Here is a 27,635-nt window from a genome sequence, read left to right on the forward strand (position 1 = left end):
AAATCTCTTGTCCAATACTTCTGGAGCAATCTGATAGAATGTTCTGTTGACCACACTTACATTGTCTTTCTGGCTTGAACTCCATTCTTGTTGCCACCTGTCATATCAGTCCATTCCAGCCCATTGTTCATACTACAGAATTTTATTTTCCAAAAACCTTGTTCGGATTCCACTTCCTTCTGAAGCCATCCCCAAATGCCAAATCTTTTTTTAACTCATTTATTCAGTACATTTTTTGAAAACTTCATTTATTTGCTTTTGGCTGTGCTGGGTCTTCGTTGCTGCATGGGTTTTCTGCAGTTGCGGAGAGCAGCGGCTGCTCTCTAGTTGCGGTGCACAGGCTTCTCGCTGCGGTGGCTTCTCTTGCTGTGGAGTGTGGCCTCTAGGGCGTGCAGCCTTCAGTAGCTGCAGCACATAGGCTCAATAATTGTGGCTCCCAGGCTCTAGAGTACAGGCTTAGAAGTTGTGGTGCACAAGCTTAGTTGCTCTGCGGTATGTGACGTCATCCTGGGCCAGGAATCAAACTGGTCTCCTGCATTGGCAGGCAAATTCTTCACCACTGAGCCAGCAGGGAAGCCCTATTCAGGACATTTTTAATGGAATGTCAACTATGTTAATACCACTGTCTCAGCAGATATTTCCATAAATGAATGCAACATACTGCCATTTGTTTGCTCTTCATTTTTTTATTAATTTATACCTTCCTCTTACTCCAAGAAGAATTCCAGACAGCTTATGTAGATATGAGAGAAAAACAAAATAAAAACAAGTATTTAAGGAAAATGGAATTTATCCAGAAAATCTACCCTCTCTCTTCACATTTGATAGAGTGCAGATTTGATAGGAAGCCAAGAAAAAAGATACATCTATTTACAAGATTCAGAAGATGTGTCAGATTAAACTTGGACAATAATGAAAATGCATTTCTCAGTAGAAGAAGAGAGGTACACTATTTTCCTCTTGAGATCAGAAAAAAATTTCTTCTGTAGGTCCTTATCAAGAAAACACATACACTAAAATAAACAATGCCCTCAAGAACACCTTTGCAGCTCATTTCATAGGGTTCTTTTCGGAATGTGCCTCACTATTTGAAAATTGTTTAACGCCATGCAGAGACTCAAAACAGCACTTGTAAGAGCACGGTTAACCACACAAGTGTTCAAAACATGTGCCCAGCATAACACTGATAGTAATAGTGATGACAATTATAGCTGTTTGGCTTTTATTATACATCATGCACAGTGTGCATCACTTTACATATATTGTTTGTTTAACCCTTACAATGACCCCATTGAGGCAGACATAACTCCATTGCACAAGTGAAAGAGTGCTTAAGGAGCTCAGCTATGAATACTCAGTAAGTACTGTTCAGAGATAAAACACTGCCATCCCATTAGAACCCCCTTATGGCTCATCAGTCAGCCCTCTCTACCTTAAGGTTTTAACCTATCATTGTGGATTAGTCTGCCTGTTTTAAGTAAAAAACAAATGAAATCTTACAGAATGCATTATTTGGTGTCTGGTGTCTTTCTCTAAGTACTATTTGTGGAATTCATTCATGTTGTATATAGTTGTAATGTGTTCATTTTCATGCTGTATAATTTTCCATTATATGAATATACCACATTTATTTAACCAGTACTGTCTTAGCCATTTTTGTCCTTTCCAGTTTTCAACTACTATGCATATCTTGCCATCAGTATTCTTACACGTGCCCACATAGTCACGGTTTATACACCAGTTCAGAGTAGAATGTCTTTAGCTCTAATGGATGACGCTGCACTGTTTCCCTGTGTGGTTGCGCTCTCTTCCTTTCTGCTCATGCTTGCATGTTTCATCTATATCAGCTCAATTCAATCCAAGCCATTTCCTAATGAAAAGATCATAACCAAAGTCCCACAAAAGCTTTCCACTTTTTCATAAAATTGTAGCAAATCACAACTAAATTATCTTTGAAAAAAAATTTAGTACCCTGAAGAAGTAAGGGTGACATTTTGTTCTATTTTAATTGTAGGATGTGGTGAATAAGCTACTGCATGCCAATTGCTGTAGACAGGAAGCCCTCTCAAAAGCTCCTTGACACCACCTATCAGACCAAAGCACTAAGATTTCTTTGAACTTGAATTTTAAGTGCCTTGAAACACTGTAATCTTAATTAGCTATGACACATAAATTACTTCATTTTACACCCACAACCATTAGCATTCAGAATTCCAAGTCAGAGTTTCTGAGTTCTCAGATTAATGTGTGTGCATGAAGAGCTGTTATTGCCCCGGGAAGGAAATGTCTTCTACTCTCAGTGAAAAGGTATAGAATGGAAAGTGATGTTTTGCACTTGGTAGATTTCATGGAATTTATCAAGGAAATTGCTTAACTATTAGGTAATGCTATCCCCCCAGCATTTTAAAGAATGATTGTTCAATTTCAACAAAGATATATTAAGTTTCTCAACCAAGGTCTATGTAGCTCATCTGGGAAGTTTGCAAGTTTTCCACGAGAATATTTTAATTCTGTGTTTTTATTTATTTAGATGATTACCTTAAAAAAATTAGCTAAACTGTCTTTGTCTCACCTAGTCTTTGCATCTCAGCTTCAGTGCTTGTGTTTGTTCAATAGTGTTGGCTACCATTGTATTCATTCTGAACTTCAGGCTAAGAAGAAAAGAGGAGAACTTTGTATGTCAATGCGGTGTTTAGACATGTAGTTTGAAAATAATTCAGATATATTTGAAATAACGGAAGAATTCAAGCATCACATAGCACATGCTAATTAAGGCAGGCGAAACTCAAAAGATGTCAAAAGAATTTGTGCTAGTATCTCGTACCATTTTCAACTAAACAACGTTAAATTAATAGTATCACTTTGCATTTTATTGGTTTCATCTTATAAATATATTCTTATTTTTAGATATGTAATATTTATAGAAATACAGAATTTAGATTATTTTCATACACATTTGAAATGTATTAAAATCATATGATAAAAACTTGGGGTCTGTTAGAATTGTTTTCCTTTAAAATGGACTTTAGGGTTTTTTTAAGCTGAAAATACAGTTCTAAGAGATCAGTAATGAGAATAGCTAATATTTGTTGAGATCTCTACTTGCATTGTTTTTTAATCCTAATGGACTACTGTTAGGTACGACAGATTGATGGTACTGGTGGTTGTTTAGTCACCATCATGTCTGACTCTTGTGACCCCATGGAATGTAGCCCACCAGCCTCCTCTGTCCATGGGATCTCCCAAGCAAGAATACTGGAGTGGGTTGCCATTTCCTTTTCCAGGGGATCTTCCCAACCCAGGGATCGAACCTGGGTCTCCCACATTGAAGACATATTCTTTACCATCCGAGCCACCAGGGAAGCCCTCAGACTACTACCAAGCTACAGAAATCAAAACCGTATCGTGCTAGCACAAAAACAGACACATAAATCATGGAATAGGACGGAGAGCCCAGAAATAATCCTACGTATTTATGTCAATTCATCTATGACAAAAGGGGCAAGAACATACAATAGAGAAAAGACAATCTTTTCAAAAGGTGGTGCTGGGAAAACTGGACAGTAACATGCAAAAGAATGAAATTAGAACATTCTTTAATATCATATATAAAAATAAACCCAAAATGAATTAAAGACCTAAATGTTTGACCAGATACTATAAAATTCCTTGAGAAAAACATAGGCAGAACACTCTTTGACATGAATCAGAGCAGTAATTTTTTTGAATCCATCTCCTAAAGTAACGGAAATAACAGCAAAAATAAATAAGTGGGACCTAATTAAACTTAAAAGCTTTTGCATAGCAAAGGAAACCATAAGCAAAATGAAAGACAACCTACTTAATGGGAGAAAATATTTGTGAGTGATATGATCAATAAGAGATTAATATCCAGCATCTATAAACAGCTCATATAACTCAACATGAAGAAAAAAAACCCGATTAAAAAATGGGCAGAAGAACTGAATAAACATTTTTTTCAAAGAGGAAATGCAGATGGCCCACAGGCACATGAAAAGATGCTCAGCATCACTAATCATCAGAGCAATGCAAATCAAAACCACAATAAGATATCACCTTACGCCTGTCAGAATGGCTATTAACAAAAAGAACACAAATAACAAATGATGCAAGGATGTGGAGAAAAGGGAACCCTCACACAGTATTGGTGAGAATGTAAACTGGAGCAGCCTTTTTGGAAAACAGTATGGAGGTTTCTTAAGAAACTAAAAATAAAACTACCCTATTAATTGCATTTTTAAATGTAAAAATCTTAGAGATTTGTGTTTATATTTTCATTATAAATGACATTTCTACATAAGAGCTTTAAACAGATTTTCAATATCAACAACCCTGTATTAATTGATGTTTTATATATCTGGTATACAGTATTTAACACAGTATTTAAAAGCTAGTAAGTTATAGATTTCTTCCATTTCCTAGATATCATGTGTATATTAAATTGACTTCTCTTAAACTCAACTCAACTGTACTTATAACAGAGCAGGAGACAGATGAAATATTTATTGCTCATTAAGAGTTTTATTTTGTGGATAGAGACAATTATATATATAATTAGCTACCCCTAAAATTAAGAAATCATGAAAAGAAAAAGATTGTGTAATATACATTAACTCATCCTTGGCACACAAGTAGTTACTAACTGTACTCAAAAAAATTATTTCCTCAATTTTTCCCTGTATTCTAAATATAATGAGGTAGTATAGTGTATATGATTTTTTTTTTTTTGGTGATAAATATAAAGTACATCTATGCTGTGTATAATTTTTGCTTGAAACTAAAACATAGACTTTAAAGTTATTATTTAAATAGCCAGAAGATTAAAAATATTATCCACTTTGGATCTACTTAAGCTTGTCATATTTAGTATACACAGCAGATCAGAACAGCTTAAAAATGTAAACTCTTCTGTACTCAATTTTTCTCATCCAAACAGCTACTTTGGATGAGGTCTGTACTATGCAGTTTCTATTTAAGAGACACCCACACTTAGCAGATATTATGAGTATCTTGTATCCTTCAAAAGAGGATAAAACACAGTCAACAGACATTTTAAATAAATACTGGTCTGTCCGTTGATCTTCATAACAGCATGAAGGATATTTATTATAAACTAGGGATCTTTCACATCTATATTGTTTAAGTCTTTTTGATATTACTTTTTTTTAACATCAAAGTAACATCAAAACATATGCCTTACATCTGCAAGAGCATCATTTTTTTGGATGTAAAACTACTTTGTTCATTTAGAATTCTTTCACAAGCATGAGGTCAAGAAAAATAGTCTGATAAGATTAATATAGCTGATATTAAAATATGCATGAAAATCAGAATTATAAACATGCTGTGCTTAAAGAGAAGATCTTAACTGATAAAGATTTCACCAAACACTGTAACCTCTTTCTTTTCCTAACCCTGGCCACTAAATATGCCCAGAATAGTGCTTGCTTAACCATTAAAAAGCAGTTTCGCTGAAATCAGACCTGAGAACGTGCTATTGACTCATGTCTATCTTGTACAGGTTGAAATATTTGTCTGTAGATCTATCTTTAGCCTCATGATTCTACCTACTCTTGTTACACAGACACTTCTTCTATCCTTAATATGGTCATATTTTACTGTCCTTGACAACTCATTCTGGAGTGAAAAATACCCCTCTTGTTGAAGGATGGCTATCTGAGAAATGATGCAATTATTTACTAAAGATCTTTTTAGTGCCTATCACATATCAACACCATGCAAAGCATCAGGGAATCAAAATGTAAACAAGACAACTCTTGCTCTTCAGGAATTCCAGTGGAACAAAGGAATTAACCAACCTCTGTGTTAGCACAGGAATAGAAATGGGTACAAGGTCAAGGCGGTGGGTGGGGGTAGGAAGTGTGGGAATGAGGAAGGGGTTTTGCTTGTGGGGAGGAGAAGTTTTCTTAAGAAATATGGGAGCTCTGGTTTGAAAGATGAGTAAGAGTTGAGCTTACAGTCAAGAACAGGGAGGATGAGGGGCTTCCAGAAAGTGGGCACTGTAGGTGGAAAGGCACAGAGGCGTAAGTAGCTTGTAATATGCAGAGTATTGTTAGTGGACTGGTGTGGCTGGAATACAGGGTGTGAGGGAGTGAATGGTGCAAGTTAGGCAGTAGAGGTAGACATGTAGATACATAGATACATAAAGAGATATGTTGTATTCCAACAATTCTAAGATGCATGTGCTTTCACATTTTAATATCCCTGAGATCAGGATGTATCACTCACATGATGGTGTCTTTCAGTCACTGTGATTTGGGATGTTGTTGTTATTGCTGGTATAGAAGCTCAATCATGGTTGTTCCAGGTTTCATTTGAGTTAATATGCAACATGTTGGGTTAATGTCATTCAAATTTCCTGTAAAAATTACCTATAATTCAGTTTTGAAGCAAAAAGGATTATTGTTTATGCAGAAATGCACATAAACAGAGTAGGTTACATTTGATATTAGAGAAGCAAGTAAATCTCAAAAGATTCACTAAGTATAAATTAAGAATGCTGGGTGATAAAAAGCCTAATGCCACAATTTATTTTTCTTAAATGCCACAATTTAATTGGCTTATTTGTCTTTCAAAATAGTACATAAAGTATGGATGTATCTTCTGATCAACAGTATGTTATGTTGGATGATATATCAATTATTAATAATTGAGTGTAGGAATACTCTGTGCTTATTATTGTTATAATCACTTTTCTTTTTTTTGTGAATAAACTCCCATAACATATGAAAGAATAGTTTGCTCCTATCTCTCCAAAGAATGGGCAATTAGGTGTTGTGTTGTTAATGCTGGGACTCTGCCCTGTGAGAAGTTATTATTAAACTTGGCATTCAAATGAGGTGGGCAGTCCTGAGGACACAGAAACACACACAGAAACACACACATACACACACCAGTTCTTGACTTCATGACTTCAGGGTAAATGGGACCCATGGACTCTGCAGAAACAAGGCAGGTGGAAAGGTATAGGCTCTTACTTCCAGGTCATCTGCAGCTTTGCAAACAGGTGAGACTTCCTACAGGAGCAGATGTACAAATCCATGTGGAGGCTGGGTCCAAGTTCTAAGACCTCATCAAGTGCCCTGGAGGCCAAGCTTGATGTGGAATCAGAGAAGTACCGGTCCTTGAATGGACCACACAGACCTAGACAAGGAGTGTTTTCAGCATGAATAGGAGGCCTGATGTCCAGAGGCTCCTCTTCCATGCAGCTTCAACTGTTTAAGTCTTAGAGTCTTATGACAGGTCAAAGGGGGAGGCATGAACTATGAAGTATGGAAAATTACAAACACCACTGGATTTCTCAACAATCTTGGGGGCTGAAATTTGTGTGAGTGGATTATAAAAATAAAGAAATATGGCACCTCATTTGAGCATCAAGCATAACTGTATTTCTGTAACAACAGACCAAAGAATCCTGAAAGCAGAGGGAAAGATTCATTGGGATTTAAATTAGAAGCGTGGATTAATTATATCTTTAATATCTTCAGTGTTGTCTGGCAGTAATCAAGACAAAGAAAGTGGGGAAGATAGAGTTGGAGGTTCATCATTCAAGTAGAAGGTATATGTTGCAAACAGATGTGGGAGAGTTAAGCATCTGGAATAGAGCTGTGTAAGGAGGAATGTTTTAAGTTTGGAAATCTTCAAAGAATTCCAGAATCACAATTCAGTGGCAACTGATTACTCTGATGATACGTAAATCTATACTTCTTGCAAGTTATTACTTTGTCTAATGAAGCTGGATATTACTTATCAGCTGAAACACATTGCTTGTCTCATCCTGTGACAAAATCAGGAATTCCACTTCACGTGGAGGGTATATGGTCAAGAAATAAGCTTTTAACAAACCCTAGTCATCAGGCAAGATGAACATTAAGAAAAAGCAACTGTCCTTTCTTTCTGGCCCTTTGAGCCAGAAGGGTGCAGCCACATATCATATAGTTGGATGTTAGAAACAATCACATCTTTTTGCAAACTTTATACTCTTGATTTTGTAGCCCTGTGTCCTGGCTTTTGTGTTTTCCTACAGGGCTTAGATTGTCTTTACCCTTTGGCTCCAGGTAAGTGGTAAGGATTATACCCAAAGTATAATCTCCCTAATCTTAGGTTCAGCCTTGTTGGAACACAATCCCTGTTCTAACCACATGCTTGGTAACTGGCTAAGCCATCCCAACACACGTAACACTCCTGCCCTCTTCCGCTTCAGGTTGGGAGGAGAGGAGATAGACTCTGAATTAGCTGCATGTTCATCAAAGAGGAGTTTGGCAGGCAAAACCTGGCTTCTAAGGGAAGGCCTGCTGATTTTAGATGGGCAAGAGTCAGTAGTTTTCACACATATTATTTGGGTTTTCCCCCAAGAATTAGACAGAATCCCAAAAAACTGATGAGGGGGAGTTCATTTTAGAACTCCAGATAATTAGTCAGCATCAGGAGAATAAATTCATGAAGGGGATGAATTCACAGAAGGGGACTGGAAACAGGAAGATGGAGAGGGCTCTTGTCCTAGGGAGAAGTTAAGAAACTCAGCCGGGGGTTGGACCAGGGATCAAGGAAGAATGTCCAGGATAGCAAATCAGGCAAAAGGACTAATTACTGAACCTTAAATATAAAACCAAAACAAAACATTCCACCAGTAAAAGGTTAAGGTTATACTAATTATCAAGGGTGACGTAACCTTGAACAAGAATAAGGAGCTAGAACCACTGAATTATCTTCTATGTCATCATCACTGTCACATTAGATAACATTTATTAAACTTTACCTTGTGCTAGGGCTTCTCTAGTAGCTCAACTGTTAAAGAATCTGCCTGCAATGCAGGAGACCCCAGTTCTATTCCTGGGTTGGGACGATCCCCTGGAGAAGGGATAGGCTACCCACTCCAGTATTCATGGGCTTCCCTGGTGGCACAGATGGTAAAGAATCCTCCTGCAATGCTGGAGACCTGAGTTCAATATCTGGGTTGGGAAGAGGAGGGCATGGCAACCCACTCCAGTGTTCTGGCCTGGAGAATCCCCATGGACAGAGGAACCTGGCGGGCTACAGTTCATCGGGTCACAAAGAGTCAGACATGACTGAGCAACCTAAGCACACAGGCACATGCAGAGACATCATGCCAAGTGTTACATCCATGCCATTTCATTTAAATTCCAAGGGAAATACTATTAGCATACTGACTTTATAGCTGAGAAAACTGAGGCACAGAGAAGGTAAAGCACTTCCAAATGGAGCGACAGAAGAGCATATGGAAAAGTGAACATGGACGCATTTCTCACACTGAACACTAGGATAAACTCCAAACACTGCAGATATTTAAATGTAAAAATTAAACTATAAAACTATTAGAAGAGAAACAAGGTGAGTTCCTTTATATTCAATACCTTGCAGTGCTTCAAAATCCAGAAATAACAAAGGAAAATATAGATAAATTACATCAAAATAAAGCTTCTTGACTAGCAAAATAGATAGTAAACAAAGTGAAAAGGCAGAATCAAACTTGGAAAAATACTTGCAACTTATACCCAGAACAGGAGATACCCTAGTTTATAAAGAGCTTTCAAAAAGGGAGAAGAGGGAGATAGAAAACTTCATAGAAAAATAGGTTGGAAATGCAAACATGAAACACACAGAAAATGATACTCAAATTGTTGCTTAGCTATATGAAAATAGACACAAATACTCACAATAAGAGAAATGGAAATTAAAAGTATACTGAGACTGGCAAAAACCCAAAAGTTTAGCAATATATTCAAATGTAAGAGCATGCATACATTTGTGGTGTGAATGCAAATGACATAACCATTTGGAAAGAAACTTGTAGTCTCCAGAAAAGTACATATTTACTTTACCTCTTTGATTCAGCAAACTCACTTTAGTAATCTATCCCATGGGCCCAATGGAAGAATACAAAAAAGAAATGCACAGGGCCATTTATAGTAGGATATTTGTTATAGCACAAACTAGAAACAAAACCAACTAAACATGAATGGGGAGGCTGGTAAGATACATCAGGGTGTATGCTCACAATAGAATGCTATGTGGCTGTAAGATAGCGCTGCATAGTGAGGAAGTGGGAGATAGATCTGAACCCAACTATGGACTGGATGTATGTCAAATGCAAAGAGTAAGACAGAGAAAATGTGTGTGTATGCACCTACTCATCTATAAAGTGGGCGACGGTGCAGGCCAAATAATCATCACCCCAATTATGTCAAGGTCCTCATCCCCAGAAGTTCAATTCTGTTACCTTGAATGGGAAAAAGGATTTCTCAGACGTGATTAAATTAAGGATCTTCAGATGGGAAATTGTCTTGGATTATTCAGGTAGGCCTGGTATAACCCAAAGATCAAGATGAAGGCAGAAGAGGGGAGTCAGAGGGAGATGGGACTACCAGAGGATGCTGAGAGAGAGGCAAGATGGATGACTTTGAAGGTGAAGAAGGAGACCCGGGTAAGAATGTGGATGGCCTCTAACAGCCATCCTTCAAAGAGCAAGGAGATCGATTTTCCCACAGAACCTTAAGAAAGGCACACAGCTCTGCAGGCAAATTGATTTTTTCCCAGTTGAAAGCTGTCAGTCTTCTAACCTGCGTAACTATAGAAACTAGATTTGTGTTGTTTTAAGCCACTAAGTTTGTGGTAATTTGCTATGGCAGCAATAGAAAACTAATACAGGAGAGAAAACATAAAATGAAAGAGTGGTTGCATATAGGGGGAGGGAGGAAATAGGGTGAGCCCTACTGGGATAGAAACAAGACTTATTTTATAGGTTTGACTTGGACCATGTAAATATTTTAATCCTAAAAATTTTAGTAAAAAAAAAATCGATAAAATAAAAATCAAATGGGATAAAGTCATTGGTAGCACACCACCCAGAAGTTCAAAGTGGCTAAAAAAAAACAGTTATTTGGTTACAATCTTTTAATATGATAAATCTTAGAAGAAAAACTTTTGAAACTGCAAGAAAAAAAATCTTACACTGTTTTCAGTAATCATATGGTTAGTAGTAAAATTTTAGTTATTATTTTGAAATTATTGTGGGTATATTATGGGAAAAAAGCAAATGAGATGTATTTGATATTCTAATTCTATAATTCTGTGTCATCAGAACTCAGATTCTGGGCATGGAGTAAAGGAGATTCAGACTTAAAGTCAGAGAGATTAAATAAAAATCTTGCCAGTCCTGAATTTGGATTGGAAGTATCATCTAAACTTGTGATGAATTTTGTTTAAAACAAAAATTTTCCTAGCATTGTTTGCTAAAAAGACCTTGAAATAGTGACCAACCCAGTAGCAATGAACACTCTTAGTTCCCAAATTATAACCTCCAAATACAGTTTCTCATTAACAGGAACATTCAATGGAGATTTCAATGATTTTCAGATTTTGGAAAGAAACGTATATGAATCTGGACCAATTATTATACTGCATTGCAATGAAACTACAAAAGAAGACTAAAATCATGTCAAAGAACACAGGAATCAACTCAAAAAGTTACCTATCAGTCAAAAATGGGTTAGGATAAATAAGGATAATAATTGCAATCAGATGAAGCATTTCAAGTACATTGAGATATATGAATTCTTAAACTATTGTTGAACTGTGCTCAAGTATCACCTCTTTATTTCAAACACTGGCCTTTCCTGTGCAAACTATATTTATTATTGAAAGTCGCTCAGTCGTGTCCAACTCTTTGCAATTCCATGGACTATACAGTCCATGAAATTCTCCAGGCCAGAATACTGAAGTGGGTAGCTGTTCCCTTCTCCAGGGGATCTTCCCAACCCAGGAATCGAACCCACATCTCCCGCGTTGCAGGTGGATTCTTTACCAGCTGAGGCACAAGGGAATCCTAGGAATATTGGAGTGAGTAGCCTATCCCTTCTCCAGCGGATCTGCTGGACCCAGGAAACAAACCAGGGTCTCCTGCATTGCAGGCGGATTCTTTACCAACTGAGCTATTAGTAAGCCCCTGATATAGTTTTATATGCAAACTATATGCATATGCAAAATATACCTTGGGATAACCCAGTAGTGGATGAGAGAAAGTTTCTCTTTACAGAGACAGTCTGGTTAATAAATGAAGGAGGAATGACAGATTTCAAGTATCATCATTTTGCAACTCTGAAGCGACTTAGCAGCAGCAGCAGCAATGCGTTAGTGGGCTTCCCCGGTGGCTCAGTGGTAAAGAACACACCTGCCAATGCAGGAGATGCGGGTTCGATACCTGTGGGAAGATACCCTGGAGAAGGAAACAGCAACCCACTCCAGTATTCTTGCCTGGGAAATCCCATGGGCAGAGGAGCTTGGCTGGCTACAGTTCATGGGGTCACAAAAGAGTCTCACACAACTTGGCGACTAAACAGCACAATGATGCAATTAATTGGTGGATCTAACCACACAAAAGAGAGAAGCAGAAATTATGTGTCTGTTGATGGAAGAACACTTATGTAGTACTCTCGCCAAAAAAATAAAACTACCCACATAAAGAACTTTAAACTGAACAAGCCTCTGAATCCAAATACCAATTTATAGGAAATTGGATAAATGAACCTGTTAAATGATAGCATAGTTCTGTACTAATCAAAATTTAGGTTATAGAAAACTACAGGACACATAAGCCAGTTTCTTCAATAGGTAAATTTAAGGGAAGAAATGTGATGGAGAAAAAAGATAAATTACCAGCGATCTTAGACATTTTGACAAATTGCAATGTATGGATCTTATTTGGATCTTCTTTTAAACAATGTTTTTAAACAATTATGAGGCAACTAGAAATACGAGCATTTACTGGATATGATCATATTAAAGAATTTTAAATTTTGTTAGGAAGACATTGCAGTTAGTTTTTTTTAAAGAGATCTTGTCTCTTAGAGATGAATATACTGAAATACTTACTGATGAACTCATACTGTGTCTTGGATTTGCTTCCAAATAATACCAGTAGAAGAAAGGACAGGGGTAGAGAAGAAACAAGATTTGGCCATGAACTGGTAATTACTGAAGTACAGTTATGAGTACACAAATATTTCAGAGTCTGTTCTGTTACTTAGTACATATTTTAAATGTTTTTTATTATCAGAATACTTTCTTTTTAAAAGAAATATATGTACATATATGTGTATATATATTATAACTTGCACAAGTTTCATAGCTAGTAAGGAATGAAATTGAAATTCAATTCTTAATCTGATGCTGAACTCCCTACTGTTTTCATTAAGTACTAATATTTCCTCAATGTCTGTTAATTCATTTGACCTCACCAACTCACCCACTGCTGCTGCTGCTGCTGCTAAGTCACTTCAGTCGTGTCTGACTCTGTGCGACCCCATAGACAGCAGGCCACCAGGCTCCTCTGTCCCTGGGATTCTCTAGGCAAGAACACTGGAGTGGGTTGCCATTTCCTTCTCCAATGCATGAAAGTGAAAAGTGAAAATGAAAGTGAAGTCGCTCAGTCGTTTCTGACTCTTCGCGACCCCATGGACTGCAGCCTACCAGCCTCCTCCGTCCATGGGATTTTCCAGGCAAGAGTACTGGAGTGGGGTGCATTGCCTTCTCTGAACTCACCCACTCCAGACTCCAAAAGGAAAAGAACACCTTTCTTGATGTAGTCAGTGTGGAATTGTTGAGGAACCAGGGTTGGCTTTGTGGTTCTGCCTCTGGCCACCCACAACTGCTGAAAATCAGGTGATGTCTCCATAGAGAAAATATATTCTAACCCCCATGGATCCCAACAGTTATCTACAATGGCCCAGATCTTCTAGTAACAGTAGCTAGACAAGTGTGAGAATCAAGACATAACAAGGTAATATCTGCAGCTGGTTGTTGTGGTCAGTCGAGTGCTCTTTGTCATCCATGGAATTTCCCAGGCAAGAATACTGGAGTGAGTTGCCATTTCCTACTCCAGGGGATCTTCCCAACACAGGGATCAAACCTGCATCTCTTGCATCTCCTTGGCAGGGAGATTCTTTACCACTGTGCCACCTGGAACGCCTGTCCTCTGAAGCTGGTACCAGGGCTCAAAGCTCTACTGATCTAATTCCACTGACTATTTCAGAAGTCAGCAATAGGGAGGGAAGCTGGGGAAGGTTTAGAGTCCACAGTGATAAACAAAAACTGTAGGTTTTTGAATCAGAGATGTGTTCAAAGAAGGCAAGAGTATAAATAAGGGAGCTGGAGACGGGGAACCATCAGAGTGAAGTAGGAAGAGATGGATGAGCCTGATCCACAGGTGGGAGTCATTTACCCTGATTCCCTTTGTCAACCTGTTAGGGGTAGTTGAGTCAAGCACGAAGGCCTGTACACAGAGGAGAATAATATCAACATATTCTGATTGAAACAGTTGCAAAGGGCCTAGACTTGGTTCAGAGACTTCTTGAAGTCCTGGCTCATTAGTGAAGGTATAGAGGGTACTAACTATTAATTATAAACCTAGAATTGTGAACAAGTAAAATAAAATCTGCCTGCAATGTGGGAGGAGAAGGAAATGGCAACCCACTCCAGTATTCTTGCTTAGAGAATCCTGAGGACAGAGGAGCCTGGTGGGCTGCTGTCCATAGGGTAACACAGAGTCTGTCACGACTGAAGCAACTTAGCATGCATGCATGCATGCATTGGAGAAGGAAATGGCAACCCACTCCAGTATTCTTGCCTGGAGAATCCCAGGGACAGAGGAGCCTGGTGGCCTGCTGTCTATGGGGTCGCATAGAGTCAGACACGGCTGAAGCAACTCGGCGGCGGCAATGCCGGAGACCCAGGTTTGATCCCTGGATAGGGAAGATCCCCTGGAGAAGGAAATGGCAACCGTCTTCAGTATTCTTGCCTGTAGAATTCCATGGGCAGAGGAGCCTGACAGGCTACAGTCCATGGGGTCACAAAGAGTCAGACACAACTGAGTAAATAACACTTTCACTTTCAAAATAAGCCGAATTGTGGAAGAACCAGGGTTAGCCAATAGGCCAGATCAATAGGGAAAATATCTAAGGACTTAGCCCGTCCTTATGTAAGAGCAAAAATATTTGAATCAAAAGTTTGAGAATTAGCAGCCACTAATTCAGATGCTGGCTTTCATGACATAGTTTGGCATGGTGTAGAACAAACACCGGGGTAATTGAAAATTTGACTTCTCTCCCCCTTGTACAGCAAAGAGATCAAAGCAGCCAATCCTAAAGGAAATCAACCCTGAATATACATTGGAAGGACTAATGCTGAAGCTGAAGCTGCAATGCTTTGGCCACCTGATACGAAGAGCAGACTTACTGGAAAAGACCCTGATGCTGGGAAAGATTGAAAGCAGAAGGAGAAAGGGATGACAGAGGATGAGATGGTTGGATGGCATCATCAACTCAGTGGACATGAGTCTGAGCAAATTCCAGGAGATGGTGAAGGACAAGGAAGCCTGGCGTGCTGTAGTCTATGGGATCACCAAGAGTCAGAGATGACAATAACCTGGTTGTTTTGGTCTTCTGGAAGATAAAATCTCACTAAATCGTGTAGTCAAGAATTGGAAGGAAAAGTGACATGACAATGAATCAGAAAACAGACCAGACTGCCTACAGTAAGAGAAAGAGGTCCTTGCTAGGAGTGTGGTTTGTGGACCAGCATGAGCATCACCTGGGAAAGTATTGTCTAAGCAGCCTCTCAGACCTATCACCAGTCCTACTGAATTAGAATTCATTCTAACTGCTTCTCCCTCAGGTGATTCATGTGAAATTAATGTGCAAAAGCTCCTCTAGAGCATTTGGCATTATTACTACCACCATCATAGCTAACATTTTTTAGCATTTGGCTTCCCTTGTGGCTCAAATGGTAAAGAATCTGTCTGCAATGCAGCAGACCTGGGTTTGATCCGTCGGTTAGGAAGATCCCCTGCAGAAGGAAATGGCAACCCACTCCAGTATTCTTGCCTGGAGAATTCCATGGATGGGCTACAATACATGGGCTTGCAAAGAGTCGGACATGACTGAGCGATAAACACACACATTTATCATTTACCATATGCTAATACTGTTTCTTCACATGAGTTCTTTCAACAGGACTATGCGAAGAAATTGCTATCATTATTCCCATTTTAGAGACGAGATAACTGACATCCAAAACACTTTTAAACTGGAAAAGGTACATGGCTTGTAACTGGTGGATCTGGGATTCAAGCTCAGGTTCTCAGAACCCAAAAGTATGAACCTTAATTACAATTTTGTTATCCTCAGAAATGGTCATATTCATGAGTAGAAACCCCACTGATGCCATTATGTTTGATTATAAAGAATGAGTATATTCCAGAGACAACTGAAAGAAAGAAGGTAGGAGAAAGATTCATCATCACCACTAAAGAATTTTCAAAGTAAGACCAGATTAAAAAAAACAGTGAAGTCGAACTGGAAAGGCAGATCACCATAAAAACTGTTAGATGTCTTTCTTTACTGATTATTCTAACATTAAAAGAGTCCTTGTTCCACAGAAATATTTATCAGAGAGAAAAACAAAATTACCATTTTAGGTTTCATCTGTTTTTGACAAATACTTAACTGCCCTTAGCCTGGTAAAGATTTTCCCTGTTGTCCCAAATGAAAACTGACTAAATTTGACATGAGTTTAGAATTAATCCCTACTGTAGTTAGGATTTGCTACAAAGCAGCTGTTTCTTATTCTCATTTCTTGTGGATCATGTGCTGATTATGACAGACTTATTAGATGTCTTCAGGAGGCTATCTGTGAAGCTGTTTCTGGCTGTTTGTGAGTAGTTCCTGAGTTTTATCACAAAATTTCTGCCTGATTCTCTTGATCTAGGGGTGGTTTATATTAGGTAACCGAGAGATAATAATCAGAAAGAAATGGCATGTTTCAAAATCTGAAACAGGGCTATTTTAATCAGTACATTTTAATTTAAATTACTTTTAGCTTATTTTTCAAAGGGAGATCCCAGATTTCTGGTGTTTATAATTCTTTCCCTTTAAAATAGGACTTTGAAGTGTGGGCAAAACACAGACGATTGCTGCATCTGCATGATGCAATCATAGGTTTTTAAAAGAGGGTATTCAAGTCAAAATGACTTCCTGCCACTGTCCAAGGCAACTCAAAGTATCCCAAATAGTGCTGTCCTCCATCACAAGCTCATCTGCAGGGAGGTGCTTTTAAAGGTTTCTTCTGGTTCCCAAACCTTTTATCTCACTTTTTTCAACTCCCTACCACTAACATTTTCACTTTAAATCCTTTCTTGTTTTTTTCCTCTACGAAGGACTTAATTTAGACTGTCCCCACTTAACTCATTAAGATGGTAAAGAATGTGCCTGCAGTGCAGGAGACTCTGGTTCAATCCCCAGGTCAGGAAGATCCCCTGGAGTGGCAACGGACTCCAGTATTCTTGCCAGGAGAATCCCGTAGACAGAAGAGCCTGATGGCCTACAGTCCATGGGGTTGCGAAGAGTTGGACACAACTGAGCGACTGACACCTTAGCACAGAGACACCCCTTAACTCAGGGAGGCCCCTACATATTACTGGCACTAATTCTCCATTGTTTCTGCCATTGCATCTTGATAACATTTTACTTTTTGTTGTTGTTCAGTCCGTAAGTCATGTCTGACTCTTTTCGACCCCATGAGCTACAGCACACCAGGTTTCCCTGTCCTTCACTATCTCCCTGAGTTTTCTCAAACTCATGTCCATTGAGTCAGTGATGCCATCCAACCATCCCATTCTCTGACACCCCCTTCCCGTCTTGCCCTCAATCTTTCCCAACATCAGGGTCTTTTCCAATGAATTGGCTTTTTACATCAGGTGGTCATGCATTTTCCTTACAAGAGGTGAAAAAACATGTTTGGTTAGTGGAGGCCACTACAGCATTTCAGTAGCTTCACTCCAGTTGAGCTGACCCCAACCCACTTGGCCTGGCTGAGACCTTTTCCCCAACTTAGTACGTGTGCTCATAATTCTTTCCTTTTTCTGGTAGGGTAGTTCCAACAGAGCTCACCTAGTCCAATGGGGAGTAGGAATTATTTGCTCCAAAGTCTACCCTACAGGCCTGAAGATTCCCATAATCCATAGGCAGTATGCTTCAACCACTATGAAGCTAGAACAGACCTGGGAACCCGGTTGGTTACAGGTATGTCGTAGATCTCTTTTACTTCTTTATGTGCAAATTACATTTTTAAAATTTTAATGAGGTATAGTTTATACACCTCAGATCTTAAGTTTACACTATGAAAACACCCCTAACAAGTTTAAAATACCTTCTTGACAAAAATACCAACTTCATCTTTAGTATCAAGGATTGTCCGAAATGGTACCACAAATCTGTTAATATTCAACATATTTAGTAACCTGCTGCATAAAAGTGTATAGGGCATATATTAAAAGTTTTTAAAATATTTAATTGCTTCATCTGAAATATAACTTCTAACATTTCTGCTCTGTAGTGGAGATTTATTTGTAAGGATGATGAGAGGCAAAGGATGTTAGAAACGCAAAAAAATGTTTTATGAATGAATTAATCTTTTAACTTTAAATGGCAACTATATGTGGTCCCATCACTTCATGGGAAATAGATGGGGAAACAGTGGAAACAGTGTCAGACTTTATTTTTTCAGGCTCCAAAATCACTGCAGATGGTGACTGCAGCCATGAAATTAAAAGACGCTTACTCCTTGGAAGGAAAGTTATGACCAACCTAGATAGCATATTCAAAAGCAGAGACATTACTTTGCCAACAAAGGTTCGTCTAGTCAAGGCTATGGTTTTCCCAGTGGTCATGTATGGATGTGAGAGTTGGACTGTGAAGAAGGCTGAGCACCAAAGAATTGATGCTTTTGAACTGTGGTGTTGGAGAAGACTCTTGAGAGTCCCTTGGACTGCAAGGAGATCCAACCAGTCCATTCTGAAGGAGATCAGTCCTGGGTGTTCTTTGGAAGGAATGATGCTAAAGCTGAAACTCCAGTACTTTGGCCACCTCATGCGAAGAGTTGACTCATTGGAAAAGACTCTGATGGTGGGAGGGGTTGGGGGCAGGAGGAGAAGGGGACGACAGAGGATGAGATGGCTGGATGGCATCACCAACTGGATGGATGTGAGTTTGAGTGAACTCCGGGAGTTGGTGATGGACAGGGAGGCCTGGCGTGCTGCAATTCATGGGGTCTCAAAGAGTCGGACACTACTGAGTGACTGAACTGAACTGATGTGTGTTTTAAAAAATCTGCACAGTACAGAAGGTACAGGTCTCATGTTTTTATTTTGATCAATTTTAATAAATTATACACCCTTGTAACCATCATATAAATCCAAATATAGAACATTTCAATCATATAAGATCCCCCTTTGCCACTTTCTAGTCAATATCCCTAGCCCACAGACAACTATTATTCCCATTTTTATATAGAGTCATACAGAAGGTACTCATCTGGGTTTCTTATGTTCAGTATAATGCTTTTGAGGTTCATCCATGCTTGTGTGTATTGGTAGTTTGTTCTTCTTCACTGTGGATTCCACTATGTGGATTCCATTGTGTGGATATACCATAATTTGTATATCAATTCAGTGGAAACAGTGTCAGACTTTATTTTGGGGGGGCTCCAAAATCACTGCAGATGGTGACTGCAGCCATGAAATTAAAAGACGCTTACTCCTTGGAAGGAAAGTTATGACCAACCTAGATAGCATGTTCAAAAGCAGAGACATAACTTTGCCAACAAAGGTCCGTCTAGTCAAGGATATGGTTTTTCCAGTAGTCATGTATGGATGTGAGAGTTGGACTGTGAAGAAGGCTGAGCACCAAAGAATTGATGCTTTTGAACTGTGGTGTTGGAGAAGACTCTTGAGAGTCCCTTGGACTGCAAGGAGATCCAACCAGTCCATTCTGAAGGAGATCAGTCCTGGGTGTTCTTTGGAAGGAATGATGCTAAAGCTGAAACTCCAGTACTTTGGCCACCTCATGCGAAGAGTTGACTCATTGGAAAAGACTCTGATGGTGGGAGGGGTTGGGGGCAGGAGGAGAAGGGGACGACAGAGGATGAGATGGCTGGATGGCATCACCAACTGGATGGATGTGAGTTTGAGTGAACTCCGGGAGTTGGTGATGGACAGGGAGGCCTGGCGTGCTGCAATTCATGGGGTCGCAAAGAGTCGGACACAACGGAGTGACTGAACTGAACTAATTGACAGATACATGGGTTGCTTCCAATTTTTCACCATTATAAATTATATACATCATGGGTAAGGCCTTTTGTGGACATCTGTTTTCATTGCTCTTGGGCCTATGGGTGGAGTTGTTGAATCACACAATAGTTGTATGATTATCTTTATTAGAAACTGTCAAACTGTTTTCCAAAGTGGTTATATCATTTTTTTTAACTTCCACCAGCAAGGTTTGAGAGTTCTGATTGTTCCTTTTTCTTGTCAATACTTGGTACTGTCAGTGTTTTAAAATCTCAGCCATTCTAGTGGGTAGGTAATATTCTCTCATATGGTCTTAATTTTAATTCCCCTCATAAATAATGATTTTGTGTGCTTATTAGCATTTGTAGTCTTATTTGGTGAAGTGTCTGTTTAGATCATTATTTTAAATTCAGGTTTCCTATCTCACATTCATAAAACTGATAGATATGCATTTCCTCTCAGAAATGCAGAGAGATCCTCTGCTTGAACTCCTTGAAGCTACTTTTTGCTTTTTTAATTGAATTGGAGTTGATATAACATATTATATTAGTTTTATATGCACCATATAGTGATTCAATATTTTTATACATTACAAAATGATCACCACAATGCCTAGCTGCCATCTTTTACCATGTAAAGATGTTACAATATTATTGACTATATTCCTTATGCTGTACATTCCATCCCTGTGGTTTATTTACTTTGTAGCTGGAAGTTTGTATGTACTAATCCCCTTCACCTATTTTACCCCTGTCCCCACTCCTCTCCTCTCTGGCAACCACCAGTTTGTTCTCTGTGTCTATGAGGCGGTTTCTCTTTTGTTTTGTTTTTTAGATTCCCCAAATAAGTAAAATCATACAATATTTGTCTTTCTCTGTCTGACTTTTTTCATTTAGCATAATACCTTCTATGTCCATTCACGTTGTCACAAATGGAAAGATTTCATTCTTTTCATGGCTGGGTAATATTCCATTATTTTTATCTTGTATATTAAATATGGGATATATAATGTCAAATATAATATTATATATAATACATATCATATATCTCATATATATATATATCACTTCTCCTTTATAATGGAGGAAACTTTGAATATACTTTTCCCCACTGTTACTCAGATCCCAGTTCTTTTCTACCCCTAGGCTTCCTCCCCTTTGACCCCAGATATCATAAAACTGGCAGAGCCATTTGCTCAGGGCTCCCTCAAGAGTGAGCTGATGCCCACATCAGTATGGATCCACTGACCCTCAGTTAGTATGCCCTTCCATGGGTAAGAGGGAGTTGGTGCTTTCTCTGGTTTTAGCCTCTTGCTTAGACCATCACAGGAAGTAGCGGAAGGCTTTACTTTTTCATTTTTGGCTTGTAACTTTAATTGGCTACTCTGACACCTGACAGCTTCCCTCACTCACTCCAGCTCAGTTGTGTTTTTAACAGAATGGCTTTCCAGAATTGTTTCTCATGGAGGGAAAGGGGGTTAGGCTGTACCCTCACATCAGTTGGTTATTGGCTATGGGCCACCTTCTGGGAAGGCAGGTCCCTGTGGTGGGGGGTCAGAGGGGTTGGGGAGGGGGGCTATGCCCAGTGAAGGGCAAAGCTGTGAGGCATCAGCAGCCCGTATTCACAGCAGCTTGGGATGGTTTTCTGGCCCCAAGGAAGAACCTTTTTGGAACACCATGGTATCAATTGGGCTTTCCCAGGTGGTATAGAAGTAAAGAATCCGCCTGCCAGTGCAGGAGACACAAGAGGTGTGGGTTTGATCCCTGGGTTGGTAAGACCTCCTGGAGGAGGAAATGGCAACCCACTCCAGTATTCTTGCCTGAAAAATTCCACAGACAGAGGAGCCTGGTGGGCTACAGTCCATGGTTGGGGGTGGGGGTGGGGTCACAAAGAATCCAACACAACTAAATACAACACACAAACGTGGTATCAGCTACAGTCACCTCTTGTACTGCCTGGACCTACTTTCCTCTTATAATAAGTTTATTATACCTGGGAACAGGGTTTCTAAAACTCTGATTGGGCCTATTTCCTGGGAAATTTGGGGTTAAGAGGATGAACTGTAGACCCCTCAACCATTCTAATTAAAGCTGTAACTGAAACTCATCCTTCCTCCCCTTACCACCACCTCTGGATTCCTCTCCCCCTTGGCAAGCACCTCTAGTAGACTAAGCAGTTAGCTGGGGGGTGGTAATCCAGACTTTGATCTTTGAGGGGTCTGAGCCCCCGGTTCTCAAGTGCCTAACAGGCTGTGATGACTGTACTCATCCATTTAACATTAAAACTAGGCCCAGGAGTGCCAAGAGATATACTTGGTATTTTGCTGAATACCAGACATCTTCTCTGTTCCCTGTGTCTGAAGGCAATTCTCAGCGAGGGGCACATCTGTGAGCTTTCTGCTTTCAACTCTCAAGAGTTAGGAGATGCATTAACTGGCCCTGAGGCAGGGATCTAATACCACAGTATCTACTGGAAAAAGAAGTCAGAATTTCCAGGACTTTTCATGAATTCCAAAAATCTTAAGTTACTTCCTATTGTCATAACACTTTGTAGATGTTTAAAAGGTATATAATGAGAAATATTTCCACCTCTGACCAAGATGGAGAGACAAGAACCAGAATTACCTTCCTGCCTAAAACAACCAACACGCAAATCTGACAACATATATAAAACAATTGTTTTCAAGACCCTGGACTCCAGGAAACAAATGATCTGCAGAGGGCCCCCCTCAAATATGGATCAGCACATTTGTGTGAGGAAGGGAACAGGGGCTGTGGAAAGAACGACCAGGAAGGATTGGAGGCAACAGTGCCCAGCATTCACAGAAGGTTGGGATAGTGCTGGCAACAGTCAGACTGGAAAACCTCATAACACATGGGCCATAAAGCACTCAGAAGGGTTTCCCTCAATAATGGGGAATATTCATTGGAAGAACTGATGCTGAAGCTGAAGCTTCAATACTTTGGCCACCTAATGGGAAGAGCTGACTCACTGGAAAAGACCCTGATGCTGGGAAAGATTGAAGGCAGGAGGAGAAGGGGACGACAGAGGATGAGATGGTTGGATGGCATCACCGACTCAATGGACATGAGTTTGAGCAAACTCCGGGATATGGTGAAGGACAGGGAAGCCTGGCATGCTGCAGTCCATGGGGTCGCAAAGAGTTGGAAACTCTTAGCAACTAGACAACAACAATAGTGGGGGAAAATCAGCTGTAGAACAAACGTTCTTCTAGTCCTGACTAATGAATCTTAAATGCAAAAACTGAAAGGATCACACTGTTTCTAAATAATTTAATTGTATCTCTGAAGAAATCCAAGGATGTTTACAGGCAGACAAAATACCCAGCACTCAACAAGGTAGGACTCACAATGTATGTTATATAATCAAAAATTACCAGGCATGCAAACTGCCAGGCAGGAAAATAAGACCCATAATGGGAAAAATCAATCACTCTAAACCAAACCAGAATAAACATACATGTTAGAACTAGTAAACAAGGACGTTAAGAGTGTTATAATTAGCTGTATTCAGTATATTAAAAATTAAATAAGGACATGGGAGATACTTATAAAGACCCAAATCTAAATTCTAGAGCTGAAAACAATAATGTGTGAGATGAGAAATGCATTGATTAGGATTAAGGAATGATTATATGCTACAGTAGAAAAGGTTAGTAAACTTGAAGACATCACAATTGAAACTGTCCAAAATGAAATACAGTGAGAAGAATTTCTAACATGAATGGAGCATCTATGAGGTGTGGGACAACTTCAGGCAGCCATGTAATCGGATTAGGGATCCTCATTTGTGAAAGGAAGACAACAGAAGCAAGACTGAGCGGTTAGAGATCTAATGGTGGTGCAGAGCTGAGAAAAACTTGGCCAACATGGCAGGAAGCACTGGGTTGAATGTGCCCATCGAATGTTCTGAGTGGGGACTTCCCTGGTGGTCAGTGGTTAAGACTTCACCATCCAATGAAGGGGGTTCAGGTTCAATCCCTTATTGGGAAGCTAAGATCCCATGTGCCTCTTGGCCAAAAAGCCAAAATGTAAAGCAGAAGCAATATTGCAACAAACCCAATAAAGACTTTAAAAAAAAAAGAATGTTCTGAGTGATCTTTATAACCTCACATTGCTCACTCATTAGATCCACCCACCTCCCCCGTGCCTCGGAAGTATATGATCCTGGGTAAGGGGTCTCTCTGCAGGAGAGAGAGTCCTTCGTCAGGTCGAGCTGGAGGCCTTCGGCTGCTGCTGATCAACAAGACATTGCTTAAAGAGGAATCTTGAGCAAACCTCCAGATCAACCACAAAGAGCATGAGCTTCAGAATTAGATGACTCAGGTTTAAGACCTGATTCTGCCATTTCAGGTAAGGTCTTAACTTCTCTGTTCTTTCTTTCCCCAAGTGTATGATGGAGTTGGTAACAAGTGTTCCTACTTTGTGGGGTTATGTGAAGATTAAGTAGAACCCGACTGGGCAAGTGTTAAGGATTCTACAAATATTTGCTATGATTGTTCTCATTGCCTCATTTAATATTTCCACTGTCCCTACAAAATAGGTATTCTTATCTTCATTTTGAAAATCAGAAAACAGATCTTTTATTTTTTAATTTGGTCACATCCCTCAGCTTGCAAGACGTTAGTTTCCTGACCAGGGATTGAAGCCACGCCCTGGGCAGTGAAAGCGTGGAGTCTTAACCATTGGGCTGCCAGGGAATTAATTAAAAGGTCAAGTAACTTCCCTAAGGTCACCCAGATGGGACTAAGTAGGATCAGAATCCTAACCTGGGTCTCTTTGAGCCCAAAAGTTACCTGTATGCTTACCTTCTTTATGGTTGTCATTATTATTTGTTTGTTGCCCCTAAATTATTTATGTAGACTGTATTTTGAGCTCTTTTTATGACTAAGACTCAGCATAATCTACAGCAGGGAATAGGCACTCAATAAATATTTGGTGACTTCTTTTACATATAGAGGGCTTCCCTGATGGCTCAGATGGTAAAGAATCCACCTGCAATGAAGGAAACCTGGGTTCAATCCCTGGATTGGGAAGATCCCCTGGAGAAGGGAATGGCTACCCACTCCAGTATTCTTGCCTGGAGAATTCCATGGACAGAGGAGCCTGGCAGGCAACAGTCCATGGGGTCACAAAGAGTGACTTTCACTTCACTTTACTTATAGAGACTACTGAATTGTTCTACTCTTGATATGATTTTTTTTCTTTTTTTTAATTGTTTTTTAAATTGTTTTTTAATTGTTTAATCTACACTGATATCATAACCCAGACAAACAAAACTGCTCTGTAAACTTAAATAAGGTACAAACATTTCTGGAACATTGTTCTCTGCCTCCCTGATGAACTTCAAGCACACAATATAACTAAATTGATGTGCTTTTTTGCCACAACTATGTGTTTCAATTCATTTTTTGTCTTTATTCAACAGGTGTTATTAGAATAAAATTATTTATTTTATATATACTTTGTGTATATAAAATATACACATATATATAACTTGTTTATTTGTAGTAACTAAGATGAATAAGAGATTGAAGGGGTTCATCAAGTAGGTACTAATTTTCATCTAACCCCCCCAAAAATATCATGGCTAAAAAATAGGTGAAAACACTGGGCGTGCTAAGAACAAACTGATTTTATAAACAGTGCAGGAAATATGAAACAGTTTAGCAGGGTTGTAGCACAGTGTGAAGGTAAGTATTTGAATAAGCTAAAATAGTAGCACAACTTTGGTGGTAAAAGCAAAATTTGGTCTATGTCACTCATCAACAATTTTATTAATAAATTCATCAGGGGTTAATGGGAGTCTCATGTGAATAATCAAGACAAGGATTTTCTCCCCTGGCTAGTTCACTGATCAATCTCAACAGTTTGGTAGCAATCAAATTTCCTGGGAAAACAAAGTCCCAAAAAATGATCTGGCTGAGCAAAATATCGTAGCAAACATCTGTGATTTCTACTTATGTCTTATGATAATAGCACCATGATTTTCTCCTTAAAAATACCCATCCCCTATTCTTAGTTTATACAGTCTGAGTAGAACTGATCCACGGGTGATCATGTGACTTAAAGAAGGTTCAAATAAAAATTGTGAACCAGTTGGAACCAGCTGGACTCAATAACAGGGCTTTTTGGGGGGAGGGGCTGTTAAAAATACAAAATCTCTCTTTCTCGTGGGGTTAATGAGTAGATAGACTATAACATAGCTATCGCTGGCAATCATCATGCCATCATAAAGCAGCTGACTTCCAGGGTAAATGGGGCAACATGGGAGGGGAGCATGAAGCAAAAGGGAGAGAAAGGTAGGTAGGAAGGCAGGAAAGAAAGGAGGGAGGCAGACTTGACGACATTGTGTAGCCCTTGGATTCATGTGTACTTCAAGTTCACCCTGGTATTTTTCAATTACATGAACCAATGTATTTTCCTTTTACCTTAAGTCAGTTTGAGTTGGATTCTCCTCCACATATAATTGAAAGAGTCCTATGGCTCCTACCTTATATAAGCATCATATTGCATTATGTTCTTAAGTCTTGGACAATAGCAAGTATATTTTCCGAGTACTTATTTTCCACACACCCCAAAAGGCCAGTTAAAAAGTGATATATTTCGTGGGTCTACCAGGGTGACTTATATTTCAATGTCATTAATAATTTAGTGTTTTGGAGTTACAGTACAATGTACGCTCTCTTGTTTGTTTTTGTGTTTGGTTTTTGTTGGTATAATTAAGTTATACTCAGCTCAGCCTAATGAACTTTCTAGGATAATACTTAAATAAAAATGACAAGATTATAGTGAATTTAAAAATTTAAACATTAGGAAATCACACAGAGAAAGGCGAGATAGCTGTATAGGAAATGAAATACAGAATTCTGGTACTGTCATTAAAAGATACCATTTAAGCGTATGCTTTCTAGTAACCAAGGCCAGAAGAAGATTAAAAGGGATTTCATAATCTCTATCCTCCGTTAAAAGGAAGCTTGTCAGTTACTCGGAAGAGACAAAAAGTTAAGTTTTCTCAGAAAACTTCGAGTCATGTTTTAAAAAAAAAAAAAAAGTTGTTTTGGGATCTGGACTTTTGTTAGAAAAGTCTTGTTTTGTTCGCTTTGTTTCTATTTTGTTTTTCCCATCCATTACTCGATTTGGTAGTGACTTTAACAAAATGCCGTGATAACTTTTTCATGGCTTGCCTAATACCTAATGATTAGAGAAGAAGAGATAGAAACCAGCTGGTTTCACCTTCCGCCAGGCTAAGACTGAAGCGATGTATCTTATCAGACAATTGAAACCACTTGCTCCAGCTCTGACCCCGTGCTCCAAAGGTCAAGGAGGTAATGTGCAAATTCGGGATGCTTCTGAAAGTCTTTTAAAAGACTTCTGGGTGGTAAAGCCTTGGCTGAAATGACTTCTTCATGTTCTCTGGAAACTCAAAGCCA

At 39.1% G+C, this 27,635-nt stretch overlaps 2 protein-coding genes across 11 annotated transcripts in view; both read left to right on the forward strand.

The window, feature by feature from the left end:
- EYA1 (EYA transcriptional coactivator and phosphatase 1) overlaps positions 1 to 27,635 on the forward strand; it is a 627,341-nt gene that overhangs the window by 115,050 nt on the left and 484,656 nt on the right. The window lies entirely within an intron of this gene.
- The window catches only part of LOC147359370 (uncharacterized), a 51,443-nt gene continuing 48,139 nt past the window's right edge, over positions 24,332 to 27,635 (forward strand). For 3 of the 9 annotated variants that reach the window (XM_086336611.1, XM_086336610.1, XM_086336606.1), the window contains exon 1: positions 26,529 to 27,530. In XM_086336611.1, the coding sequence (XP_086192737.1) occupies positions 27,464 to 27,530 (67 nt within the window). In that variant the 5' untranslated portion in view covers positions 26,529 to 27,463. Of the gene's footprint in view, positions 24,556 to 26,291; positions 26,505 to 26,528; positions 27,531 to 27,635 lie in introns of those variants that run through there. The other 6 variants (XM_086336608.1, XM_086336609.1, XR_015140746.1 and 3 more) reach the window with 6 other exon arrangements.

This window comes from Bos grunniens, chromosome 14 (assembly GCF_055505025.1).
Source record: "Bos grunniens cultivar Pamir isolate PY7600 chromosome 14, Bosgru_T2T1.0, whole genome shotgun sequence".
NCBI lineage: Eukaryota > Metazoa > Chordata > Mammalia > Artiodactyla > Bovidae > Bos > Bos grunniens.